We start from the raw sequence: 23745 nt of genomic DNA, 5'->3' as shown, positions 1-23745 counted from the left end.
AATGAACAGCTCTTTCACCTGAACACTTAAGACACAATATTCCAGTTGGACTGAGATTTCATTGTTTGAACCGGATGTAGGTGAAGAGAAAAAATGGATAAAGAGTTTTATTATGTTACAGCTCACCTCCTGTTTGGCTGGTTTTTGGTTCAAGGGTATCTTGTCTTTCATCCATCACTAACATCTGCTAATCCATCTTCCAAGAAGAACTTTGCCAGAAGTCATGGTCAGATAGTATCTTTGAGTTAACAATGAGGACAAATTGTAGCTGTATTTCGTAATGGGGTTAATGTGCTCACCCTAAGTCTCTAAATAGATGTTTCTGAATGTCTTTCATGTTGATGATATCAACTATACTTACTATTTGCATATGGTTTTGAATATATTTTCTCTATCTTCTCTGGATATGCTAATGTTTACTGACTACATTCGTAAGGTTTGGATGCTTTGCATACTTAAGCATTAATCATTTTTCATAATGTGGTTCCTTCAGATTTCTAGAACATTGTTACAGGTCTGTCTGATACCTCTTATCACTTGATATGAATAAAATCCTTTTAACCAATTAATGTGAATATTAAGAGAAAATCCAGTGTTCATTTATGACAGTAGCAATCAATTACCTGTCACTTTTAATCAGAGGATTAAAAAAAATTATTTTCAGGACTTTCATATTGTGCAGTTTCAGTCTACCTGCTTATTTATGGTTTCTAGGAACAGAACTAAAAACATTCACGCCTAGCATCTCATAATGAAGCAGATTATTCCTAGAATTACTTTGATATTTGCAAAAGTAAAATTAATTTAATTTCTGTTGTTGCACTTCACAGATGAGTTAGAAAAGATATTTCAGTCAGTCTGTTTCAGTGAGGGAGCTGCATATGTAGCTGCAGTTCTGTGTGTCTTTTAAAAGTTTTTATAAGCAGCTGGTAAAGCAGTTAAATCTTTGGGTAAAAGATACTCTACAACCATCTGCAGCTCTTAATAATTACCAAGCACACCTTAGAACAGCTATGTGACTGGATGCCTGAGTGTAAGTAATTTATTACTGCATTGTTTGCAAGTAAGATTTTACAAGTCTATAAATTTTGTTGTTGTTTCTTATTTAAAATAGTATCAAATTACTATCATAGATCTTTATGATTTAAAATGTTCTTCTCCCTGCAATGTCCTAGAAGAATAGTTTATAATAGTGAATAGACAAATTTATAGACAAGTTTATTCTCAATTCAGGATAGTTTCTTTACTGTTGAGGTGTCATCTGTGCCTGTTTGATCAGTCCATCTCAAGGGACGGGAACTGGTTAATAAAACTGGATTGATGTAAATACATCATAAGGTAAATTGGATGCTGGTTCCAGAGGTGTTCATTTATACATCAGTCACAGTAGGTCTTGTGTTTTCTGGTCTGTAGCTTTGGGATCCTTTGACATCTCCTCAGGACAGCACCTTTTACTTGGTGCTCTTCCTTGGGGTGTGCAATGATGTTTTCCACTCTGCTGCTGTCTTAAGGCCTTCCCTAGGGTTTCCCCAGCCAGTTGTGCACACTCGTGTTCCCCTGGGCTGTTGTCACATTCCTAACTGTGTTTATTCATCATGAATTTGGGATGCCCACCAGCTGAGTGCTGAGATACATGGTGCTACTAGAATTAGCAGCCAAGAGTGAGATGGAAATAAGAAACTTTACAGCAGCTTCACTACTAAAGGGAGCATCTCATATAATGTTTAGCAACTCTTTCCTGGATGGGGCAGCTATCTGCAATGCTACTGTAAAACAAATCCAGACTTGCATAATTCTAGTGGGATATTTCCACAGTTAGTACAACCTAATTTATAATTTGGTATGATCATATCTTGCTGTCATATGAATAACTAGGCTTTATGTAATAATAGATGATATAACCAGGATATTTACACATTGGAGAAAAGAGCAGTGAATTGGCAGAGAAATGTACTTTTCATTTGCCCCAGTTAAATGTGCTTTGCATTTGAGCTAATGAAGATAATGAAGGAGAAGGGAAGGAAACCAGAAATCAGAAGGGTATTACATGATCAGAAAATAAAGAAAAAGAATTATATTAGATGCAAGATATTCGACATTTCCCAAAGAAGTTGGAGGGATTAAAATGAAAGTTTCCCAGTAGTTACTTGTCTATTAAATGGAACTGTGGCTGCTTCTTTACAATGAAAAATATGAATTGTCACATTTTTTACTTTTGAGCAGTGATATATCTGTTATTGAAGAAAGCTGTGCTCCATGTAAAGATGATAGTCTTTCATGCATTTTTTAAAAAAGGTATTAAGTTACTAAAAGTTAAAATTTATAAGTAAACAAGCAGAAAGACTTTAATACTCACGCAGAAAGAGAGGTCTACTTGGAAACTGCAGATAAAAAGCAAACACCCCTTTCCAAGGGCTGGCAGGGGATGTGTTGGGAAATGAACATACTATCCCAATATATTTATTACAATTTAGCTCCCTAGAGCTGCATGCAAGCACACGGCATTTAGTCTGCAATATACAGATTAAAGAAATTATCTAATACTATAACTTTAAAAATGAGGAACTTGGAAAATACCCTGCATAGAGATTATCGTAAAGCATTCAGGTTTATCAGTAATATTTCTTTCTATTCCCTCATCCATTCTGAGGGGAGCTGTACACATAGTTTCTTCTTACTTCTGTTTTGATTTTCAAAATCTGTTATCAGGCTATGTGAATGTAAAACAGGCAAAAGAGAAATACATGGCTATTCCCATTTTCTGACATGTTTTTATTTTCTTTCCCGTCATTCTTTGTAAAGTCCTAGTTTGGAGTGTGGGGAGTTGGTGAGTGTGCATATTCCCAGCTCTCCTGTCTCCAAAAGATGTGAAGGTGGACTCAGGGGAAGATGAGGGAATGCAGCTATCAGGTGGAGGAACAAGAAATGCTTTACTGAAGGGAACTGGGAGGTTTTCTAGAGACAGACTAGGCCTGGATGCCTTCAAAGCTACTTGTCAAATCGTTTTTTTGGCTGTGCTTGTTGTTTGGATCCCCTTTGTTACCATGTCAGCCTAACTAGAGTTGAGTCCCAGCTTTTAGCTTTGGGCCTTAAGTTTTCCCTGAAACAGAAGCTTTGTCACAGTATGACTTTCCTTGAGCCAACAAGATAATGATAAGATGGGTTACCTCACTGTCTTCAAAATATCCACTGAGCAAGATTAGAAGAATGGAGAAAGCTGTTTCTCTGTCACATGCAGGGAATAGTGCACAGGGTAGGATTTTCAGGATGGTATTTAAAAGTACAATATCCAAAATTTTAATCTCTCTATTAACAAAACAGGAGAGTTGCAGAAACTTGGCTTCTCTTATACTATTTATTTTCCTATGGGCTATCTTGCTAGTGAAGATGTGAGAATTTAGGGGAAATATCCTGGGAAAATCAGACTTTCAAACATTTCTTGTGGGAAATACTAAAGGTGAGAAGGCTTTCAAAAAGCTATGAAAGCAGGCCCCAGAAACAGAAAGAGCAGAAGAATTTAGACTTAGCTGTAACTGCAAAGGTTGAAAGTAGGCTATGTTACAATAGTACAGGAAGCAAGGACATGAAACAATAGTTTGAGTCTTAGGTTTGGCTAGAATAGATCTTAGGACTGCAGAAAAATATGCTTAGGAAGATAGTGGAAAGTTTTAAGCTTAATAATGGAATATTGTTTATTGTTAATAGAAATCATACAAGCAAGCATTGTTCGAAGCAGGTGTACATGTGCTTTCAGTGATTGGCTAGAACAATTGTCTGTAAGCTTTAGCAATATGCTGTTGGCTAGAAAGTTTTTAAAGTGCCCTGTAACAAAGAAATCTTTGGCTGCTGCCGGCAGATGTGAGCTGTTGCCATCTTTCAATTGTCTAAAACCCTGTTATGAGACTGACCCTGCAATAAAGGCTCGAGGAATGTCTAGCAGTAGTCCTGTCCCATTTGTGCTCAAACCTCCAACACATTTCTGTATTTCTCAGCTGCTTCTGGTTAGTCATCAAAAAGCTTGTTGGAAGAGAGGATCAGAGAAGGTATAAGCATGTATTAGGAATGGACGCACTTCTTAATTTGTAAATAATGGGCTCTTAGCTTTTCTATTTTTAAGGACACAACTTATGAAGTGAAGAGCTATTTCATGGAGCTGTACAGTCATATAGTACTTTAGAGTCCTGTAGCTTTAAGCCAAACTTAATTTGAAGGATGGTTACTGATCTGAATGTGTGCATGTTGGAATGTCACACTGAGATGAAGATAAATTCTTTAAAATTTGGCATCGAGGGCATTTTAATTGGCTAATTCATATATTCCCCATTTTGGTGGGCTAAATGTTGAGAGAATGCCTTCTATCAGCAGAGGGGACAGAACTGTGTTTATCTTTTATGCTTGGAATTTTAGCTGCCAAGAGCTCTGGAGCAGGCTGGAACCCTTATTCTTGCAGCAGTTTCAACAACTGTTAGAGGTTGGAAGTTAACACATGCTAGATGCTGATCACAAAAATAGAGGCTGGACAAAGAAAAGAGGTAAAGCTTTGCTTTATTTGTCTCACCTCCCATGCAAGACAGAGGTTTAGAAATAATTGTGCACGAGAAAGGAGTGGAGTGGTCTGAGAGGTCCAGGTACAGCAAAGATAAGAACAATAAAGTATAAAACTGATGGTGAAAGTGCTGATGAAGATGAGAAAAAAAAATCAAGTGACATGAGAAAGCCATTTGAAATACAAATGATGTAAAAGTGTTATTTCTAAAGGGTCTAGTGTGAATGTATTTAGGCACTGTAACTTCCAGGTGAAGTTGTATTACAACTTTTGGTTCACAAAACTTTGTCATCTTCAACCCACTCCTTAGTGAATAATGCCTGCACCCCTTAGCTTTAGACACCACCCATGAAACAACTGTCCCTGTGAAAAACCTTACGAGTTGCAAGTTTTCTTAACTCACCCTTTGCTCAGCAGGCTCTTACAGACAGGCAGATCGAATGACTTGGCTCTGTCTTGCTGTCATGTCAGTAGAGAGGACTATATGATGACCTAATGGAAGTTTTGCAGCTCTTACTACCTATAGACACTCTCATCTTATGCAGCTGCCAAATTCATTTTCAAGGGTGAGCAACTGCCTCGATACTTGCCAAATGTTTCCACTGCCATAATAGCCCAGTATATTCAGTGATGTCTAACATACCCTATCCTAGCGGCTGAATCTTTCTACATTTTTTGTAAGCACAGAAGTACCAGGGTTCCATTTCAGCTTTGATTCATATCTTGCAATCCTCCTCTTGTTCTCGAGGATTTTCAGGCTCCCGGGTGATTGCAAATGCCTAACCCCAGGTCTCTGCAGAGCTGGTTTGCTTGCGTATTACCAAATAAGAAAAGAAGTCCTTCAGACTTATCCTGGGGCTACTGCTTTGTGGGCAGAGCACCTTCACAGGGCTTAGCAGTCTATTGATTTGATATTTTTTTGCACTAGAAGGTCCCAGCCTGAATCACTTAAACTGGTGTCATTCCTTTCAACATTCATGCTTGCTCTCTGTTCCAAATGGCATCTTTCAAGACACATTCTTTCTTAGGGCATCCTCAGTTTTCTCAGATGTCTTTTTCCTTTTGTTTCATGTACCTTATAGTGATTTTTTTTTTAAGTCTGTCATGGAGAGATTCTTTCTCAGTTCTGTGTGATAAAAGATCCTCCCTCTCCCTCCAAATTGCTCCCCTGATTTAAAACATTCTCCTTTTCAGGCTGTCTGTAATGTGTTATAATGTGTCTAAATTTACATGGATCATTTGATGCAGTTAGTGGCTCTGATACAAAGCTATGACTTGTAAAATTTGTGGCCACTGAGCTTTTCCAGTAATTCATAGTGATTTGGCTACTTTAATTCCTGACTCTATTATAGGTGTGATTCATTCATCTCAATAGTTCTCCAGGATGCACTGTTTGTCTCATTTTCTGGTATTAATTCTAGACTTTTTCACAGCAAAAACAGGAGATATAAAAGGCAGTGAAGTGGTACAAGGGTTGCAGTTACATTTATTTTCTTCAGTGGTGAGCAGAATTTCTCTCCTGCTACCTGTGGTTTGCTGTTCCCTCAGTTGTAGTAATACAAGTCTTTAGGAATATGGTTTGCAATTCACCCTACAATGATCAAGACAGAGACTGAAGAAGCTTTTTCAATATATTTCTTTCTGTGAGTTATTTGTCCTGTGGCATACTGGATTAGGGAACTGCTGGTGATTGAAACTAACCCAGCTCAGAAAAAAAATTATTAATATGAGTTGTCCAGATTTGTGAGTGCTGATATCAGCACAGTGAAGGGGCAGGAACATGACACAGTTGGGGGGAGGCAGAAATGACTGTTTTGACAATGTCCCACATCTATGTTGACTTAAGCCAATTATTAAATTCATATTAAATTCTAATGCTTGCAAAATAAATAGATTATTCTGTGGTTAGATCATCTTGCTGAACTGGCTGTGCACTGTGTTGCACAAGTGCTAGTGTTGGTGAAAGGTATAGGATGAAGGGTGGATTGTGGCAACATCTTTGGTTTTTGTAATTGTCTTGGAGCTACACCTATTGTTTTAGCTTGAAGATGTCTATATGTATCATTAATAGTCACGCTTTTCACATTCTCTGATTTCTCATCCAAGTACTGATGTGACCTTAGGCTGATGAGCAGAGCTATTTTAAAAAGCGAAAAAAAAAAAAGTAAGGAAAAACATCTTGGTTGGCAGCCAGCTTCGTTTTTTACAAGCGTTATTTTACCCTCATGCAGAATAATATGTAATTCAGGCATTTCATCAGGCATTTGCTCAAAAGAAAACTACAGCAGTATTTTGCTCTAATTACGTTAGTGTGGAAATTTAGTCTCTCTAGCAACATTAAGCACTAAGGTAATAGCATAATACAAGTTTTGGTAAGTCTGATATTGGGAGTCGCTGCATCTGGTAGCCCATTATAAAGGAGACTGCTGCAGCTCTTCGTGGCCAGGACCACAAGGATGTATCCTCAAGAGGCAAGTATGCACACTAGATGTCTATTTAATAGACAAGTTACTACTGCAAAATTTCATTTTAATCCCTCCAACTTCTTTGGGAAATGTTGAATATCTTGCATCTAATATAATTATTTTTCTTTATTTTCTGATCATGTAATACCCTTCTGATTTCTGTATATACAGTCAGCACTCATGCAAACACAAGCAGCTTCAATGGTCTCATCCTTTCCATTCACTGGCGGACTGTGAAGAAAGCTTGTTTGTGGCAAATGCTTATGTATACAACATAGATCCTCAAGCAAGTGGCCTTAAATTCTTGCTCTGCTTAGTTCCTGGTCCCTGGATCCCCTGGTCTCCCAGCTGATGCACAAACATGCACTGAGTCTCTCTGGCAGCTGGTCTGACCAGTGGCCTGTCCCCAGGGGTCCTGTGTTCCTCCAGTAGCCAAATCTCAGACCTTCTGGTCTCTGCAGTATCTCAGTCTGGCCCAGACTCATTGTTGCTTGGCTCCCAAGCCTTCTGTGTGACTAGTCTGGCTTGGAGCTTGCCCCAGGTCACACACTGACACAGGTATCCAGGCCATGTGCTTGGTGCTCTGTCTTCTGGTGCCTCAGGCACCCTGGGTCCCTGTGACCTGTGGTGGTACAACTCCAGCTGCTGGCATCCACATTTCCCTACATGGTCACACCAAAGGAGACTTTCCCTCACCCAGGAAAACAGTTACAAATGTAGTTTAACAAGCAGACAGGACAATCTGCCCTGCTCAGGCCCAGGGCATGGCTGAACAACTGTACTGGGCAGCCACCTGTTTACATTTACCTGGCCCCTCTTAGCCCTTTCCCCCCTCCCAGTGTCCTCCTACGCTTGTTCTTTCCCAAACCACTTTCATGCTTCACTATTCCTTGTCTTGCCTTCAGTTCTTCCTCTAAATATCCTGTACTGCCTTCTGCAATCCCAAAATACTCTTTCTGGCATCTCAGAATGAGTCCCATACCCAGTGGGCAGTAACCCCCTCCTTGAGTCTGTGAGATGGTCTAGAGAGAGCCTATCCTGTGGACTCTGTCTCTCTTGCCCCTGGGGCCTGGGAGCAGCTGGACTGAGGGCTTGGTTTCTTTCATTGGGATTATTGGGGTTCCTCTGCCCCACACTGTTCATTTGTGCTCTTTGTGTCTGTGGGGAGGAGCCTTTAATCACTGAGTTATTTTTGTCACTAAAAAGTCAAGAGTCTGGGTGAGCACTGCACAACTGCTTCAACAGTGGAGGATACAGCATAGGCTCGCCTGTGACTCCTCAGTGCTGATACTGCCAGTCTAAATTATGTGAAGCACATCCAATTTTTTTCAGTTACTGAAGAACAACTAAGAACATAAATTAAAAAACCCCAAAACTCTAACCACCAGCTTTGTATACTTAATATTAGTAAAGTGCAAAGTGAGGGGAAATAGGAAAGGATTAGGTGTTTATAAGCAATGGTTTTCATACAGTGCTTCTAACCACAAGAGAATTGTTTTTCAAATTTAAGTGTAATAGGCTTCAGACTATAAAATGCTTTATTTAATCTTGGCTTGAAAGCAATGCCAGTGAAGTGGACTGGTCACAATTTTGTTAGGCGGTACTGAGTAGCCAAGTCTTAGAAATGGTTCCAAAGTGCTTGTTATTCTAAATGCTAATTGATTTTCAGCAGTTAAAAGTCTCCCTTTGTTTAGGGTGAGTTTCTTGTTTTGAATGCGGCTTGTGTCTGCTTTGGGATTTTTCCCCTTAGAGCAAACAAGTTTATACCTAGATCTTTATAGCCTTAGGATATTTCAAGCTATAATTATTTCTCTTTCCTCCCCCCTGCTTCTAGGCTCCCCTGTTTTCAAGGCTGGACATGTTAAGCTTAGGAAGCTGTTGCCACTATCTCAAGTGGTGTTTGTTTCCACCCTCCGGACTCTTTCAGTAGAGTATGTCATTTTTCAAACTAGTTTTTCCTTTTTGTACTTGAGAACACCTTTCCTTCTAAGCTGGGTTTTCTCTTTCTCCGATTTGTTGCTTTAGTTCAGACCACAGAAATGTAAAGCCTTGCACGCGTTTTTATGTGAAGAAGCCTTGCTTTAAGGCGACACGTTGCTGAGCAAGCATTAGAAATGGAGGCACATCTTGTTAATAAAAATCGGTGGTTTTTTAATCCCGAAAAAACGCCTGGATAAATATAACAAAAGTTAGTTGTTTGCTGGTGGGTATGATGAAAACCCACAAGGCGTAAGGCACTCGGTAAATCTGTCGGGACTGCGGGCGGCCGCGGCCGGGGGGCGATGCCGGGCGAGCCGCCTCAGGGCCGGCGCGGCGGCGCTCGGTGCCCGCTCCCACCGAGGCTTTGGTACCGAGGCTTTAGTGCAGCTCCTGCCGTGCCGGAGCCCGGCCGGGAAGCGCAGCGGGCTCTTTAAGAAGCCCCCGTGCCGGCTGGCGGCTGTCGCCGGCAGCCGAGTGCGGGAGAAGCCGAGCTTTGCGGCGAAGGCCGAGCGTAAGCAGGCGGCTGGGCTGGGGGAGATGCCGCCCCGCGGTGACTGACAGCGGGACCAGCTCTATGCAAATGGCGCCGGGGGCTCTGCCGGGGCTCTCGCCACAGGCGCCGCCGCCTCTCGCCTCCCGCTCCCCGAAACGCGCCCTGCCTCGCTCAGAGCAATTGTTGCCTTTTTTTTTTTTTTTTTTTTTGGGGGGGGGGACGTTGTTACATGTAAAATCATCCCCAGCACGGTTTCAGTTTGAGATTTGTGTGAGGAAGCTGGGAGATGTGTCAGAGCTTGTTACTCCAGCTAAATTAGGTAATTTTTAGCTGGGTAATGTGCTAATCTTTAAACCTTTGTGTTTTTAAATCCTGCATATGTCTGGTCTCTTCATACAAAAGTGTATTTTGCTTGTTTCTTCTCGCCTTCTTCAGTCTGAAGCCTTATGTAGGTCAGGCTTGGCTTAAGCAGATTTCCTGAACCTGCGTCAGCTTAAGCTGAAGGAATTTTAATAAACCCTCCCTTGTAGGCGTGGGCCTAAATGAGACTAGCCTAGTTAAGCCTGATCTTTTTCTGTTTGTGAAAAAGAGCTGAGCAGAGCTAGGGACTGCATGGTGGCTCCAGGAACGGCTTCCTTAATTCAGAGCTAACAATGGTTGGGAAGGCCAGATCTTCTAATTTTACCTTATCTGAAAAGCTCGATTTGCTAAAACTCGTGAAGCCGTACGTTAAAATTCTCGAGGAACATACCAATAAGCATTCTGTAATAGTGGAAAAAAACAAATGCTGGGATATTATAGCTGATAACTACAATGCCATCGGAGTAGATCGCCCTCCTCGTACTGCACAGGGCCTGCGCACGCTGTACAAGAGGCTCAAAGAATATGCCAAACAGGAGCTATTGCAGCAAAAGGAGACTCACTCAGATTGTAAAAGCAGCATTTCCGAGCCAACCAAGAAAGTTGTGGAGATGATTCCACAGATTTCCAATGTGTGTTTAAGAGACAGGAGCGGTGTTCAAAGGTGAGACAATTCTTTTTTATTTTGTTACTGAATGGAAATTATGGCGCCTCCTATCTACTTTGTAAGGCTTTTGCTTGTGCTCAGGCACCTAAAGGAAGTGTTTATCAGAGAAAATTCCCAAATGGGAAACAATGACAAAAATAACACTGCTTTTGTTTTATGAGAAGCTTTATGTTGACTTAGCATTGCATTAATTTTTTCAGCTCTTTCAAAGCTTGTTTCAGAGTCTTTGTCACACTCTGGAAAGTGAGGGTTAAGAGAGAATCAAAGAGAAATAGTAGCTCCAACCTCTACCCCTCCCCTACCTTTTAATAGGCAGATTATTCAAACACTGGCAAACTGATGGCTATTCTCCTCCATTTAAGGTAATACTGCAGTCATTTTGCAACATATGGAACTCTTACCAGTTTATATAGGATTTTTACTAAAGTTAGTTTACAGAGCTAAGAAACATTATTCACCTTTTTTCTCTCATTTACTTTGGTGTTCGCTTGTTATGTTTTAGCTAATCCCAACCCTTTAAAGAAAAAAAAATTGATTCTCCACACTGCAGTGCCTTTGTGAGTGCAAATGTTTTTTTAAATTGTACTTTTCTTGCATTGACGGTGGTTCCCTGAAGCTGAAGCAAAGCTTATTGCAGTCTAAACTCCAAGCAGCTCTCTGTCGTATGTGATGTAGTTTAAATACAGAGAGAAACTGAGAGGTACAGCACTAGAAGTTTTCCTTTTTTTTTTTTTTTTTTTTTTTTTTTTTTTTTTTTTTTGCAAGGTTTCTTTTTTTTACTGCTCATTAAAGTGAGACACACTGTCTAGATTTGAGCCAGACATAATACAGGCAGGCACTGTGCAGGCTTTCTCCCACAGCTGGCTAATGCCCCTCATATCTGACTTGCAACACTCTGCTGGTTCTGTATTGGTCCTTGAGGGATCAAAAAATGCCTGGGTCGAATTTTGGTTCCTCCAGATACAAAAACTAAGCTGGGGAGTGGGGGAGGGAAGTCAAATAACTCCCCAGCAACCTTGAGAAAGCTCTGATTTTTTTCTTATTTTCTCAAGCAGATTAATGGGAAGCGAACTTTCCGTATTTTAATCAGATGCACTGATAGCGAGTGCAGTAGCGTAACACTCTAAGAAAAGCTGGCATGCGCACACTCGCTGAATTGGATTCATGGTGCCACTGGTTGAACTGAATGGTAACAATTGTCTAAATCCCAGCATGCCAGATGCTCTAAAAATATTCTGTTGTGGGTTCTTTACCTAAAGAAGTCTAAAGCAACTGGACTGGGCTGCTGCTCCTGGTGAATGCCCCTGGAGGAACCACTCCAAAGAATTCTCTGGAACAAAATGAGGCTTTTAATTGCGCTAATAAAGGTTGCAGTGTCTTGACTACCAACTTTTCTAAGGAGGAGGGGGAAAAAAAATAGTGTGAGAACTTTAGTTTGTAGATTGGCTTATAAAAAGCACTGACGCTTTTAGTGAATGATTAAGAGCTAATGATCTCCATAGTTTGTCTCCTGTAATTTAAACATTTTTTGCAGTTTTTTATGGGTCTGGGAACACCGACTTGATTACTGCTTACCCAAAATGGTTGTTCCTAGGAACAGCCACTACACTGTGGGGTGAAGCAAAAGAACATAATTTAAAAGATTATTTTTTTCCCTGCCCAAATATGTAATTATTTGATAGTTCTCTGGGTTGCATTTTACCCTAATTTTTAAAAGCCAGTGTTGGGTTTTAACTCACCAGGATATGACTTAGGTTTTGGAGGAGAGAAATATGACTTATAACGAGCCCAAATTCTTACTCGCACCTTTAAGCAATTTCTACCTCGCTGTGATTAAACAAAACCTGGTGAATCATGGGTGCCTGCAGGGTTATAAACACCATGACCCAATTGTGGTAACTGTTGTTTGTCTTTCTTTCAGTCAAGTTGTCAGAAACAACATTAGTAACCACCATACAGGCAGAGCTCTTTTGTTTCTCAATTCCTTCGTTCTCTCTTTGCTGTCTAATTGTTTTCCTCTTAAGAGGCTGACTAAGGAAAAAAAAAACAAACAAGCCTCATCAGAGTTACCTGAAGGTCTGGTAATTTTTTTAGTTGTGTGTGGATTACACTATTAAGAGCTGGATTTTGTTTTCACTGTTTGGAGGCTCTAGTCTATGCTGCACAAAATCTTACCTTTCTTTTTTCTGTTTAACCTCTCTTACTTTCTCTTTCTGCTCTTTCTCCATTTCCTTTTGTCAGAATGACCTGCTTCTCCTGCTGGTTGTTTCCACTTTTCTCAGGCTAGAAGCTGGCCAGGAGCCAGCAAATAAGAAGGAGAGAAGCTTTATTAGAAGCTGTGGTTGTGAAGAGGGGGGAAACTCAGAATTGCACTCAGCACTGGGGAAAGCAAGTGAAAATTTGTGTGCAGGATAATGCTTCCGATGCTGAGAGGACTAAAACAATATAAAGAAAGAAGCATGTAGGAAAAAGTGAAGCTTTGTGGCATGAGGTAGAAGGGAGTAAGGTGATATAATGGATACTCCATAGACAGCTCAGGTAACAGTCAATAGAATTAAGATAATCTTGGTTTTTTCTTCAGGGGATTAATGAAAGGTCAGTTTTCAATACCTGCTTCAGATGGACGGTGGTTTTAAAAGAATCTTTAGTTTAAATAGTTTGTGTGGTTGACAGGCTTTATTTTTGGAAAATATATTGCTCTGACTCTGATGAGCCTTTTTGCAACTGAGTACTGAGAAGCTTTCATGTTTTTATTATAGAAAATGCATTTTCATGTTAATGGATAAGTCAGGCTTAGTCAGAGGCTAAGTCAGAGTCCTTCAGAAATTGCAACTATGATTGCTTACTTCTTTTAAACCAAGAGTTTTGAAGACCATGGGAGATCCAGAAATTATGATCATGCCACCTTTTTATTAAGGAGTAAGTGCATTGATGTGAGAACAGCATGTATAAATTACATTTCTTCTTTGCTTCTGGGAGTTTGAATCCACATCTCTTACTAATCAGGATCGTGTTATAATAATCAGATAGTTTCTCAGTGTGTGGCTTGCAGGTCTCTGATGGCTCTGATTTTAAGGTGTAGAAAAACTCGACTGCTCACCCCCAAATTTAAGATGCCGACTCAAGTCCTCCAGGATTGGGGAGCATCTGTGAATGTTACGTTAATCATGGGTCCACCTGCTGCCTTTAACTGCTAGCAGCAGTTTTTGAAAGGTTCAGAAATGCCTTGAGTCTGCAGCCACCAGTTATAGCCTCTGTTTTAGACAGTCCTGGCCATGAGGGTGCACTGACTTGGCTGTCAATCCCGAGTTAATATATTCGTGTTCCCATGTAACTCTATACTGCCTTCCCAGTCATGCTGCAAGTATTCTTTGTAGATCTGTACAGTAATAGATCAAGGAGCTGATCTGGCTTAAAAAAGCATTACCTGAATAAAGGAGTGATGTGCAGAAGTGTAGGGTTTCAAACACAACTGATGGTAGGAACAGCTTGAGCCATTATTATCATCAAAGCCAGTGTAATGTCAAATCATGATTTGAGGTGCTGCTGACTCAGGGATTTGCACAAAGACAGATGAGTCAAGTGGGTGTTGTTCTTCAAAAAAGAAATGCACAGAACTATAGGCTGTTCTTAATGGAAACATTTCTGTGTCTTGAAGCTTCAGAAGAAATACTAAGATCAACAATTCGAAGAGAAGGAGTAAAGATTAGCTTGGTTCCCAAATCTACTGGCAAGGGTTGTCTTTCAGGCTCTGGTTTCTTTTCCCAAGGCTCTTTGTGTAATTTTGTTTAGTAATTATTTTACATTGAAACAACCCCAAATACTTGGGTGCATGAATCAGAAACAGGGAGCACATTAAGACAGGGGAGACAAATAAGTTTGGGAGATGGAAGTGTTTCCGCCATAGTCCATTCCATCTAAATTAGTGCCCTTTAAAATTCACCTTTTATATTATATAAACTTTTTCCTATTACTTGCATGACTTGGTGCTGCCTTTTTTTAATATAATTTTCATTTGTCACTAATGGTCCTCCTTGCTTCTTGAGTGTTAGAGGGGCCTACCAGATGAGCTCTCTGTTGGCTGTACTGCCTTTAGAGCAATAAAATCTGAGTAAGGCAGGGCTGTGTGGTGGAAAGAAAGAGGGGCACAAGTGGTGTTCAGGTAATGAAACAGAGTCTCGGGCATAGATAGCAGAGTAGTATTCAAATGGAAGTTTTAGTTATTTACAGCTGTGCCTTTAAAATAGTTTTTAATGGATTATTTAAATATGATTTTATGTGTTCTAGTGCTAGTATCGATAAAGAAACAATTGCTGGTACCAGTTCACCGCAGGCAATGTTGGATCACCATCCTGCGACAGTCATGATGGACTTGCAGTCGGAAGAGGATGTCAAACCTCCTCCTTCTCTGATTATAGACTCACAGCAAAATGAGCAATTAGATCAAGAGGAAGAACACCAGCTGGTGCATATTATGGAAAGGTCTCCTTCAACATCAGTGTCTTCAGTTGATATGAGAGTGATGATGTCTCCTTCCCCTGTACCAAGAAGAGATGAGTTTTTTAGGCTTGAGGTTGGAGAACGCTTTAGACCAATGTGTGGTTATGACCCACAGATGTTACAAATGCTGAAAGAGGAGCATCAAATAATATTAGAAAACCAAAGAAAAATTGGTCTTTATGTCCAAGAAAAAAGGGATGGTTTGAAAAGAAAGCAGCAACTGGAAGAAGAACTGTTGCGAACAAAAATCAAAGTAGAGAAGCTGAAGGCGATACGACTACGCCGTGATCTGCCAGAATACAGCAGTATCTAAATATTTTATTACTTCTGTCATATTCTTTGAAATACTTAATAATAAATACAAAATTGTTTCTTATGTTAATATGGATGGATCAAAATCTGGGTTTGAGACGTGAAAGGGCATGTTGTTTAAGTACCTTAGAAAAATACCTCCTGTGGGTTTGAATGCACCAACTCTTCTGGTCAAAAGTGTAATCAAATCCACGTGTAAGTGTTGAGATTGATAAAAATCCAAACTCTGAAAATATTTCCACTTATCTCTAGAGTTGTGATGAGCTAATGGAGATTTAACTCAACTCTTGTTAAAAATTTTGGTCGTATGCATTATTTTTTCAAATAATCACCTCTAATATCTTAATGAAGTTGCAGGTAAATAAATGCATATAAGAGGCTATGTTTAAATGTTTTATTCTTTTCAAGTTGGTAAATCTTATTACAGTAGTGACATTTTGCTGATATGTCAGCTTGGAAGGCAAAATTACTGGATTGTTATATTTTTTTATTGTTCAGTAGACAGTTGAATAAATGTACATCTTTTTAAAAGTTAATACTTTTTAATTTTTTCCAGTGGAGAAGTGTTTCCATAGGATGCTATCAAAATAGAGACAATGAATGCAACACTTGGTTTTTAAAACTGCATGCATATGTAATTTGTGTGTACAGCTACCATGATTGTGTATTCAGTTTTAGTGATTATACTGGTGATCAAACACATAAATATCTACTTTGCTCATTTGCATGCATAATTACTACAGTGCATGTGCAACCAAGACAGTTGCAGGTGCCTTTGATCAATATCACTATGACTATAAGCTACTGAAATCAAATAGTTTCTGTATGTAAGTAACATGTGACTTGAAATCAACAGAGGATTGTGTTATTCTGGGTCCCTTTTATAGATGCTGTTGTTCTGATCTTTCGATTAGTTTCAAATAAAAAGCCCCAAATGAAAACAAAATTGATTCTTTTTCTGTCCTAGTAGCAGCTGTTTCCTCTCTAGTTATGATCAATGTTCATAACTGGAAGAAAAATACGTGGAAAATATCAATCCTAGATGATTAATTTCTTCATAATTCTTAATCTCCTGCCTGTTGTGAAGGGATCCACAACTGCCTTGGACCTCTGGCTCCTTATTCCCTGTAACAATGCTTTCCCCTTCCTCTAACCTTTACAGCAAGAAAAGGAAATGAAGGACAGCATCAAGGAAAAAGAGAGAACAAAGGAAATGTAATTCCTCTGGTGCCTCCCATCTCAGAGGGCCCCAACAACAGAGTGAACAAAAGCAATAGGAAGGAGACTGTTCCTCACTCCTGTCACCACTGTTTTCCCAAATTTGCTTCTTTCTCCACTCCCACAAACCTCTGCATGCAAGCATGAGGCACTGGTTTGCATCAGCAGACTTGCAGTGAGGTAAGCCTCACACCTCCTTGTTGGTCTTCTGAGTAAATCAGGTACCACAGGGGTAGGTACTTCTGAAAGCTGAAGACTGGAAGCATTTAAGTGTAGTTGAGGGGCTAATGGAGCTTAAAGCATAGTAGTTAAATTTCGTGATACAGAAATCTTGACTGTCACTGCCCAGGATAACTTTCAGGTTTCATGTAGGAAAAGTAAACGAAGCAAGTCTTCTGTTTACAAACTGAGGAAAAAATACAGAACAGTGAAAACAGGTGTCAGCAATGTGGAGTTCTTCAATACTTCTTCAGTTGTTTTCTTGAGAAGAGAGTACTACTGTAAGTGTTTTGGGAATTTTTGTGTGTACTGAAAATTACAATGCCTGGATACGCGGTCTTTGTTCCAGTAAAGTCCTTGTCTTTCTGCTGTGTTTCTTAGTTCAAGGACATTGATCTGGTTTTGTGTAGTTGGAAACGCTTCAAGGAGTTACTCACATCTCTGAGTTCATAAAGATCAAAATTCTGGATTTTATAAATAAATATAGATCTTTTTTGTTCTGCTTCTCAGAAATGGGAAACAACACAAAATTATCTGTTCTTGTCTTGTAGTTTGGAAATGTATGATCTTATCCTTTCAGTTGAAAGTCAGAATTCTGGTTACCAGCAGTAAGGAATTAATTTCTAGTTTCTGTTCTTATATATTATGCAAATGAACAATTTTCATATAGTTCAGAAAATAACTCCCATATGGCTCATTGTCTTGCAGTGGTTTTGAATTACAGGTACTCTTAACACTGGCTACCAAAATGCTGTGGAGACTTAAGGATATTTTCTTTTGATGCTAGATGAAGAGGTGATTCCCATGGTTTCTACTGGCATGGTGCTTTTATTTTGAGGACTAGAACTAGAGGAATTTTCAGTCTTGGAAAGCTTATAGTCTTTTCTGAGCTGACAGGCAAAGTAGTTGCAAAAATAGGACTGTGTGTAGAGCAAAGTCTCCCTTGTGAGAAGGAAGGGGATGTAAATGACTAAAGAAATAAAAGACACTGTCCCCTTATAGTTGGTGTTCTTCTGTGTTCCGTTGTTCTGACTTGTTAGTGAAAAACTTTATCTGCAAGCAGCACCTCTAGTTCAGAGATCTCATCCTTGTCATTTGCTGTGTTCTCAGTTTTGTTTCTTTTGACTTTTGGGGAGCTTGGGAAAAGAGGAGACATCTGTTGAGTGTGTGCCCATGGATTTTGCTCCTTTATTTACTAGCGAGATGATTATTTCCTTTCACTAGAGAAGTGTTTCCTCTTTCAATGCCATTATGTTGCTCTCTCAGTGCAGTGTGGTGCTGACTATATATTATACCTCTCTATGTTGGTGGATTTGCATTTCTTCCTCACTCCACATCTGTTTTACAGTATCAGGTTATCTTTCTGAGTCAGACTTCTCACTTCTCCGTGCTTGTTCCTGCTTTTTTTCCATGTATTCCTGATGTTTGGTACATGCACCACAGCTGTGGCTGGTCCTTCTGGACCATCAAGTGCTCTGAATTTTTACTGTTCCAGCCAACGATACTGTGCTAGCATGTGTGAAAAGGGATGGTAGGAAGCCCTTCCCTCTTTCACCCTCATTCTTATCCTCTTACTCCCTTTGCTACATCTGGCAGTGCCATTCCCTGTCTGCATGTTTATAATGTACAGAGTACAGGCAGAGTAATTTTAGGCAAGGACAAATTTCTACCATATGTTCATGTCCTTCTACTAAGATAACTGCAATAAACAGGCTGTAGGAGTAACTTAATTCCAAACATCTAATGGATTTATGTTTAGGATTAGAATAAAAAACTGTACTTACGATAACTTTGTGATAAATGTGATAGCATCTTGTGTAATTTCATCTATCCAAGTAGCTGGCTAACAATCGGTCTATAATTTCATTGCTGCTACCTAATTATTTTGCTTTTTTTTTTGTTTCTACTTCCCTCTGTAAGCTTTTGATTCCTGTGGAATGCTCGCCTTAGATGAGAATTCTTACCAGGTAAAAATGGTAGGAGAGAATACTCCAAGACTGGGAGAGATTGCTTGTAGCTAATTGTACTTGTCATACCCCTGTTTTCTAACATTTTCCACTTAACTAGCTTTAATTTATTCTTTCATTTATATTTCTACACATTTTCTGACTTGTGATTTTTTTCATCCCATACAATGAAAATGTGTAAACTTCAGCTTGCATGCTTTCTTCTTTGGACAAACTTGAGCTCATTGGATTTCCAATAGTCAAAGCCATTAAGTTCCTTATAATTAAATGATAGTTATTTCTGAGTGGGAGAAAGAAACAAGAAATTGTGCTACCCAGGCTGCCTGGCTAAGCTGTCTTTTAAAATTTCCTATGTCTTTCTTTAAAGTGCTTTAGGGTGCTTCCGTGTCAATTTTAATTTCAGTAAAATAATAAAATGGTTACTCAAGAAGATGATAAAATGTTGTTTTGCTAAGGTGTTGATTACTTTTCCATTTTGCCTATGAAAATAAAAAGAAGCCTCTAAACACTTCTAGCATTAAAATGCACCAAATATAGCTTCTCAGTGTGTATTCCTAACAAGTAAGGCCATTATTCTGTTTTCAATATCCAGGTCTTAAATCATTTGAGAAGTCTCACTGCCTGTGTCTTAGAGTAAAAAAAAAAAAAAAAAAAAAAAAAAGGTGCTATTTACAGTAGTTAAAATAATGTCTGTTAGCTGTGTGTATAATATAGGACTAAATCTCAGTCATTTTGTGGCCACTGTTTTATCTCTGCTAAAACCAAAAGTATTTGCCTTGGTGTCAACCTGTGTGTAGTGATGCTTGCCCTTAAATAGCATCCAGTTTGTCTGGGTAAACTTTTTCCCCATACTAAAGATACTGAAGTTTCCTGAAGTTCCAGTGAGTGCTAACTAACAAAATGTGAATGCTTCCTGGTAAAATCTACAGTTGTCCAGTAGTAAAATAGTTGAAAACCTTGCATTTGATTTGTGTATGTGGGGTGGTGGATGAGGGTCAAAGAACCCAAGGGAAGCTCAGCCATTCCCCACTGCCCCTGCCTTTATTCTGTGCTGTGGGATTTCACACTGTTTTATCCTAGTGATTACACAGAATGTTTTATTGATGCATCCAAATATCTCTTCAGTATAACACCTTGTTTGACTCTGTATTACTCACACAGGAAGAATATAATATAATTTAAATTGAATACTTAATCAGCAGTCACTCCACCTAATTTATGATTTCTATTTACTCTTTAACAAAACCGCAGACTTGGAGAATGCTACTGATTTTTTTTGTATTTTACATATGCAATTATATATATTTTTGAAAAGAAGTCATTGTTTCTGGACCATTCCCTTTTGGCTCTTGATTTTCATTTATTGTTAGGCATTGTAGTTAGCATAATTTGACATAAATAGCATAAAAAAACAATTCCACTGGCTTACATTGCCTCTCCAGATTTGGTTGACTTCAGGACTCAGTTTGGTTAAGGCTCAGCCATTTTGTTTACAGTATTCTGTGTGTCACAATTTGCTTGCTTTGTATGTTGTTGTAAGAGCCTTGTCTGTATTGCTAATAATTTCTCAAAAAATATGCATTTTCTAAGTTTGGAACTTTCTGCATGCTTGAAATAAGGCAATCTATAAATTACTGATTTGAATATTTTTTTTAGCTTTCATTTAACAGAAGCAATTGGACAAAGTGTTTAACTAGTTTGGGGATGGGGAGAAGGGATGTTGGACTGTCTGTGGTTATTTGCTACCATATTGTTTGTGTCCTGCATTGCATCAGATAAAAACTTGCAGTAGTGTTGAGTTTTATTTGTTATTAATCACTGAGTATTTCATGTGAAAGAAGTAGTTTATCATAACTCAGCAGCAGTTTGCAGGTAAATTCTACATAGGCCACTTGCCAATACTATCATTTTGTGAAGTGAAAACGTTTATGTGTGGTAGGTAACAGAGATACAAGATTAAAACCAGTATTTTACTATTGCTATTGCCCTGTTCTCTACTGTAATATGGCATTTGTTTGGGCTGTGCTGTAAGCCACCCCCAAGCAAAATTGACCTGTAAGCTCTGCCGGTTTCACCCAAGTAATGTTTGCATTGCTTTGCATTGTAAGGAGGCTTTGGCAGTAAGTTGTACATCACAAGATGACCTTAGTAGCATTAACTGTCAGTTTGGCCAAGCTACTTCATGCTGTGTTACCTCCTCTCAGGCTATAATGTTTGTGTTCTGTGTATGGGTTGGTTGATGACTCATCTTTTTCCTGTGAAACAGATTGCAGGGAGAATACGCTATTTAGCATATATTGAATTTTTATCATCTTTCCTTTGTAGAGTTCCAGTTCCCCTGTGCTTTTGAAAAAGTACTTGGAACTTGGCATCAGGCTGGTCTTTGGCCATTCCTATAAAACCTCACTCAAGTTTGTCTTAATTTGTAAGTCATTAACAAGCAGAGAAGGTGGTCATTTTAAGTTTGTTATACTTTGGATGTAGTCCATAACAACTGATTCTTAGGAAAGTCTGTCCAGTCTGAGCACTTTGCACTCTTGAGAGTGGATCAGGGAGTTCTCAGCTGTGAGCACCTTGAATGAAAGCAAGAAAATGTGACTGTAGTTTTGCCAGTAATGGGACAGACAGCTTCAGTGAGGAAGCTGCTTTGTTTAGATCCAGGGGGTGGTGGATGACAACAAGGATCTCAAGCACACGTGGCCTTCTTTTTGGGCAGTAAGGATTTCAGACAGATGTTGGACTGTCCAGCTGTATAGGTAATGGCGAGGCTCTTTTGCAAGAAGACCAGCAATAGCCTGGAAAATATAGGTTATAAGCTCTGTGATTCAGAGTGCTGCATAGTGTGTGTGCAGAAAAGGACTGGACTAAGTTTGTTTAGGGAATTTAGCTTTTGCTGTTTGTTAAAATTATTTCTGCTAGATAAAATCTATTCTGTTATGTAACTGTATGTGCTAATTTGCTATACTTGAGTTTTGAAAATACACAATTCCTAAGTGAACTTCTGAGGTGGCACTAAAGATGTTTTTCAGCGGTGCAGAACTTAAATATACTTGGAGAATTTCATAATACTGAAGCTCTGAAGATCTAGTTGGCATCTCTAAAGCTTGTTTTCAGAGGACATAGACATAAATTTAATCTTTTTCTAAATCTCATCCTTCTCTCATGAGTGTGCCCCTGCCTGTATGTTTGTAGACACGCCCATACCCAATGAGATAACACATAGGGGCAGTTGATAAGAAGAGCTGCACGTGCTGCAGAGGTTTTCCAGTGACACCAAGGGTCAAAGTAGTCCTTTGGGAATGGCAAGTAGAGCCAGTCTGCTGATGGAAAGCTGCCACGTTTCCATGTCTTCTAGCATTTCCTTATATAAATGGTCAGCTCAGGGCCAAAAATAGGCAGGGTTGACATAAAGTAGGCTCTGTTAAAGGCATTGTGAATTTAAGTCTAACTGCATGGAATCATCTTATTAATTTGCATTGGACTTTGTATGCAATTTGTGTTCAGTTTTCTTATATCCAGAGCCAGCAAAGGCAGCACAGTAAACACCTCGTACCTCCACAATGATGAATTTCTTCTCTTCCCTCCTTAATTTTCCCTGTTCTGTTTTGCTTTTGTAGTAAGAATTACAACTAAAGCTCTAGGTTTTTGTGTTTGGGCCATAAATATTACTTTTCAGCTTGGACTACTGAATGGATTACGTTTATGTAAATCAAAGTTATGTAACTTGATTTAGAAAGATTACTTTTTCCTTTTCCAAATATTTCATCAGGCACTCTGCAAGTAATCATTGCTGCATAACACATGAAAATTCTAAAAAATATGACTCATCCTTTGTGTGCCTCTTCCCAGGGTAATGTCATAAATTTTAAACAGTCCTGTTTAAATAATTTAGGACAGGAATATGTTGTGTTTCATGCTTGTGACAATGGGCATAAATTTTATTGATTACTTGTATTTTGAGGACTCTTTTACTATAATCCAGGGAAATCAAAGATGGCTATTAACAAACACAAACAGGACATTAAAAGTTTTTTTACTTCCAGTATGTGCTAAAACAGATGTTAATATGAAGGATGTGTAATCTTAATAAATCCTTTTCTGCCTGCTTGCTTTTTGTTACAGATCTTAAGTTGTTTGTATTTTAGAAATAGAGATATTGTACAGTACAGAAATAGTTTTATTTTTCTAAAACAAAGTGACAGAAGTATTAAGAAATGCTTAAGAGAATGCCAAACCACATATTTTCAAAGTACCACATATGGGTTTAGCTGAGTACTTTCCATTTACATTTAAACACAAAAGGATGAAGACTTATATCTCTGCAAGCTGCTTCCAAAAATGACTGCTTTTTGAGAAGGCTACAATTAGCCTGTGATTGTGTAATACTCTATTAGCTTTTTTTTTAATAATGTGGGGTTTTTTGAAATTTAAATATTTGGAATATTTTCATATCACATTTACAGTATAATTTATTGCAATAACATTCAATATTTATAGAACCCGAGAATAATTTTGCTTTCGGGTATCACTTCTGCATTTATTTTTTGAAGTAAACCCCCCCTTTACTTGACAAATTAATCAAAACAACTTTCAGTGTGGATGGCAACATTAAGAAGTATAGTAAACAGTCGATTTGGATGGCATTTGACTGGTTCCAATGTTTTACCGAGCTGATCTGGCTCACTGCGCCGAATGATGCCTGCAGCCTTTCAGAATTCTCAATGATGCTGCTTTTTCCTTTGATAATAGAACTTGCACATCTATTTCTGTGGACCTGACAGAAGCTTTCAGCTTAGTTCATTAAATTTTTACAGTGAAAGCTGGAGTCAGTTGGATTTGTAGACAGCTGAGGGTTTAGGAAGAATAGTTTTCTGCCATGGAGCTGTAATTTTGAAAGTATGTGCTCTCCATCCTCCCTTCTTTACAGCTGATATCCTTAAGAGGTAACTGTTTCATTAAGTGGTGATGAAAGGATTGTTCCTACATGTTTGAATTAAATAAGTGTGCCAGATCTGTTA

At 38.9% G+C, this 23745-nt stretch overlaps 2 protein-coding genes across 4 annotated transcripts in view; both read left to right on the top strand.

The window, feature by feature from the left end:
- Positions 1-23745, top strand: part of RAD54B (RAD54 homolog B) — a gene marked incomplete at its 5' end in the record, with an annotated part of 64423 nt that overhangs the window by 5025 nt on the left and 35653 nt on the right. Inside the window, one exon of one of the 3 annotated variants that reach the window (XM_083857924.1) lies at positions 21013-21483. The exons of the other annotated variants lie outside the window; for them this stretch is intronic. Of the gene's footprint in view, positions 1-21012; positions 21484-23745 lie in introns of those variants that run through there. 3 annotated transcript variants of the gene reach the window in all.
- Positions 9475-16269, top strand: FSBP (fibrinogen silencer binding protein). The gene is made up of 2 exons (XM_083858035.1): positions 9475-10508; positions 14799-16269. The coding sequence occupies exons 1-2, from the start codon at positions 10138-10140 to the stop codon at positions 15322-15324; spliced, it is 897 nt and encodes a 298-aa protein (XP_083714161.1). The 5' UTR covers positions 9475-10137; the 3' UTR covers positions 15325-16269.

Source organism: Zosterops lateralis (genome assembly GCF_965231275.1).
Source record: "Zosterops lateralis genome assembly, chromosome: 1".
In the NCBI taxonomy this organism is placed as follows: domain Eukaryota; kingdom Metazoa; phylum Chordata; class Aves; order Passeriformes; family Zosteropidae; genus Zosterops; species Zosterops lateralis.
Note: the sequence above shows the minus strand (reverse complement) of the source record. Positions and strands in the feature narration are given on the sequence as shown.

What these genes read in the sequence shown, in the direction of transcription:
- FSBP (XM_083858035.1), top strand. Translation starts at nt 10,138, where the DNA reads ATGGTTGGGAAGGCCAGATCTTCTAATTTTACCTTATCTGAAAAGCTC. An exon ending in GACAGGAGCGGTGTTCAAAG is followed by an intron (nt 10,509 to 14,798) that starts GTGAGACAATTC and finishes TATGTGTTCTAG; the next exon opens with TGCTAGTATCGATAAAGAAA.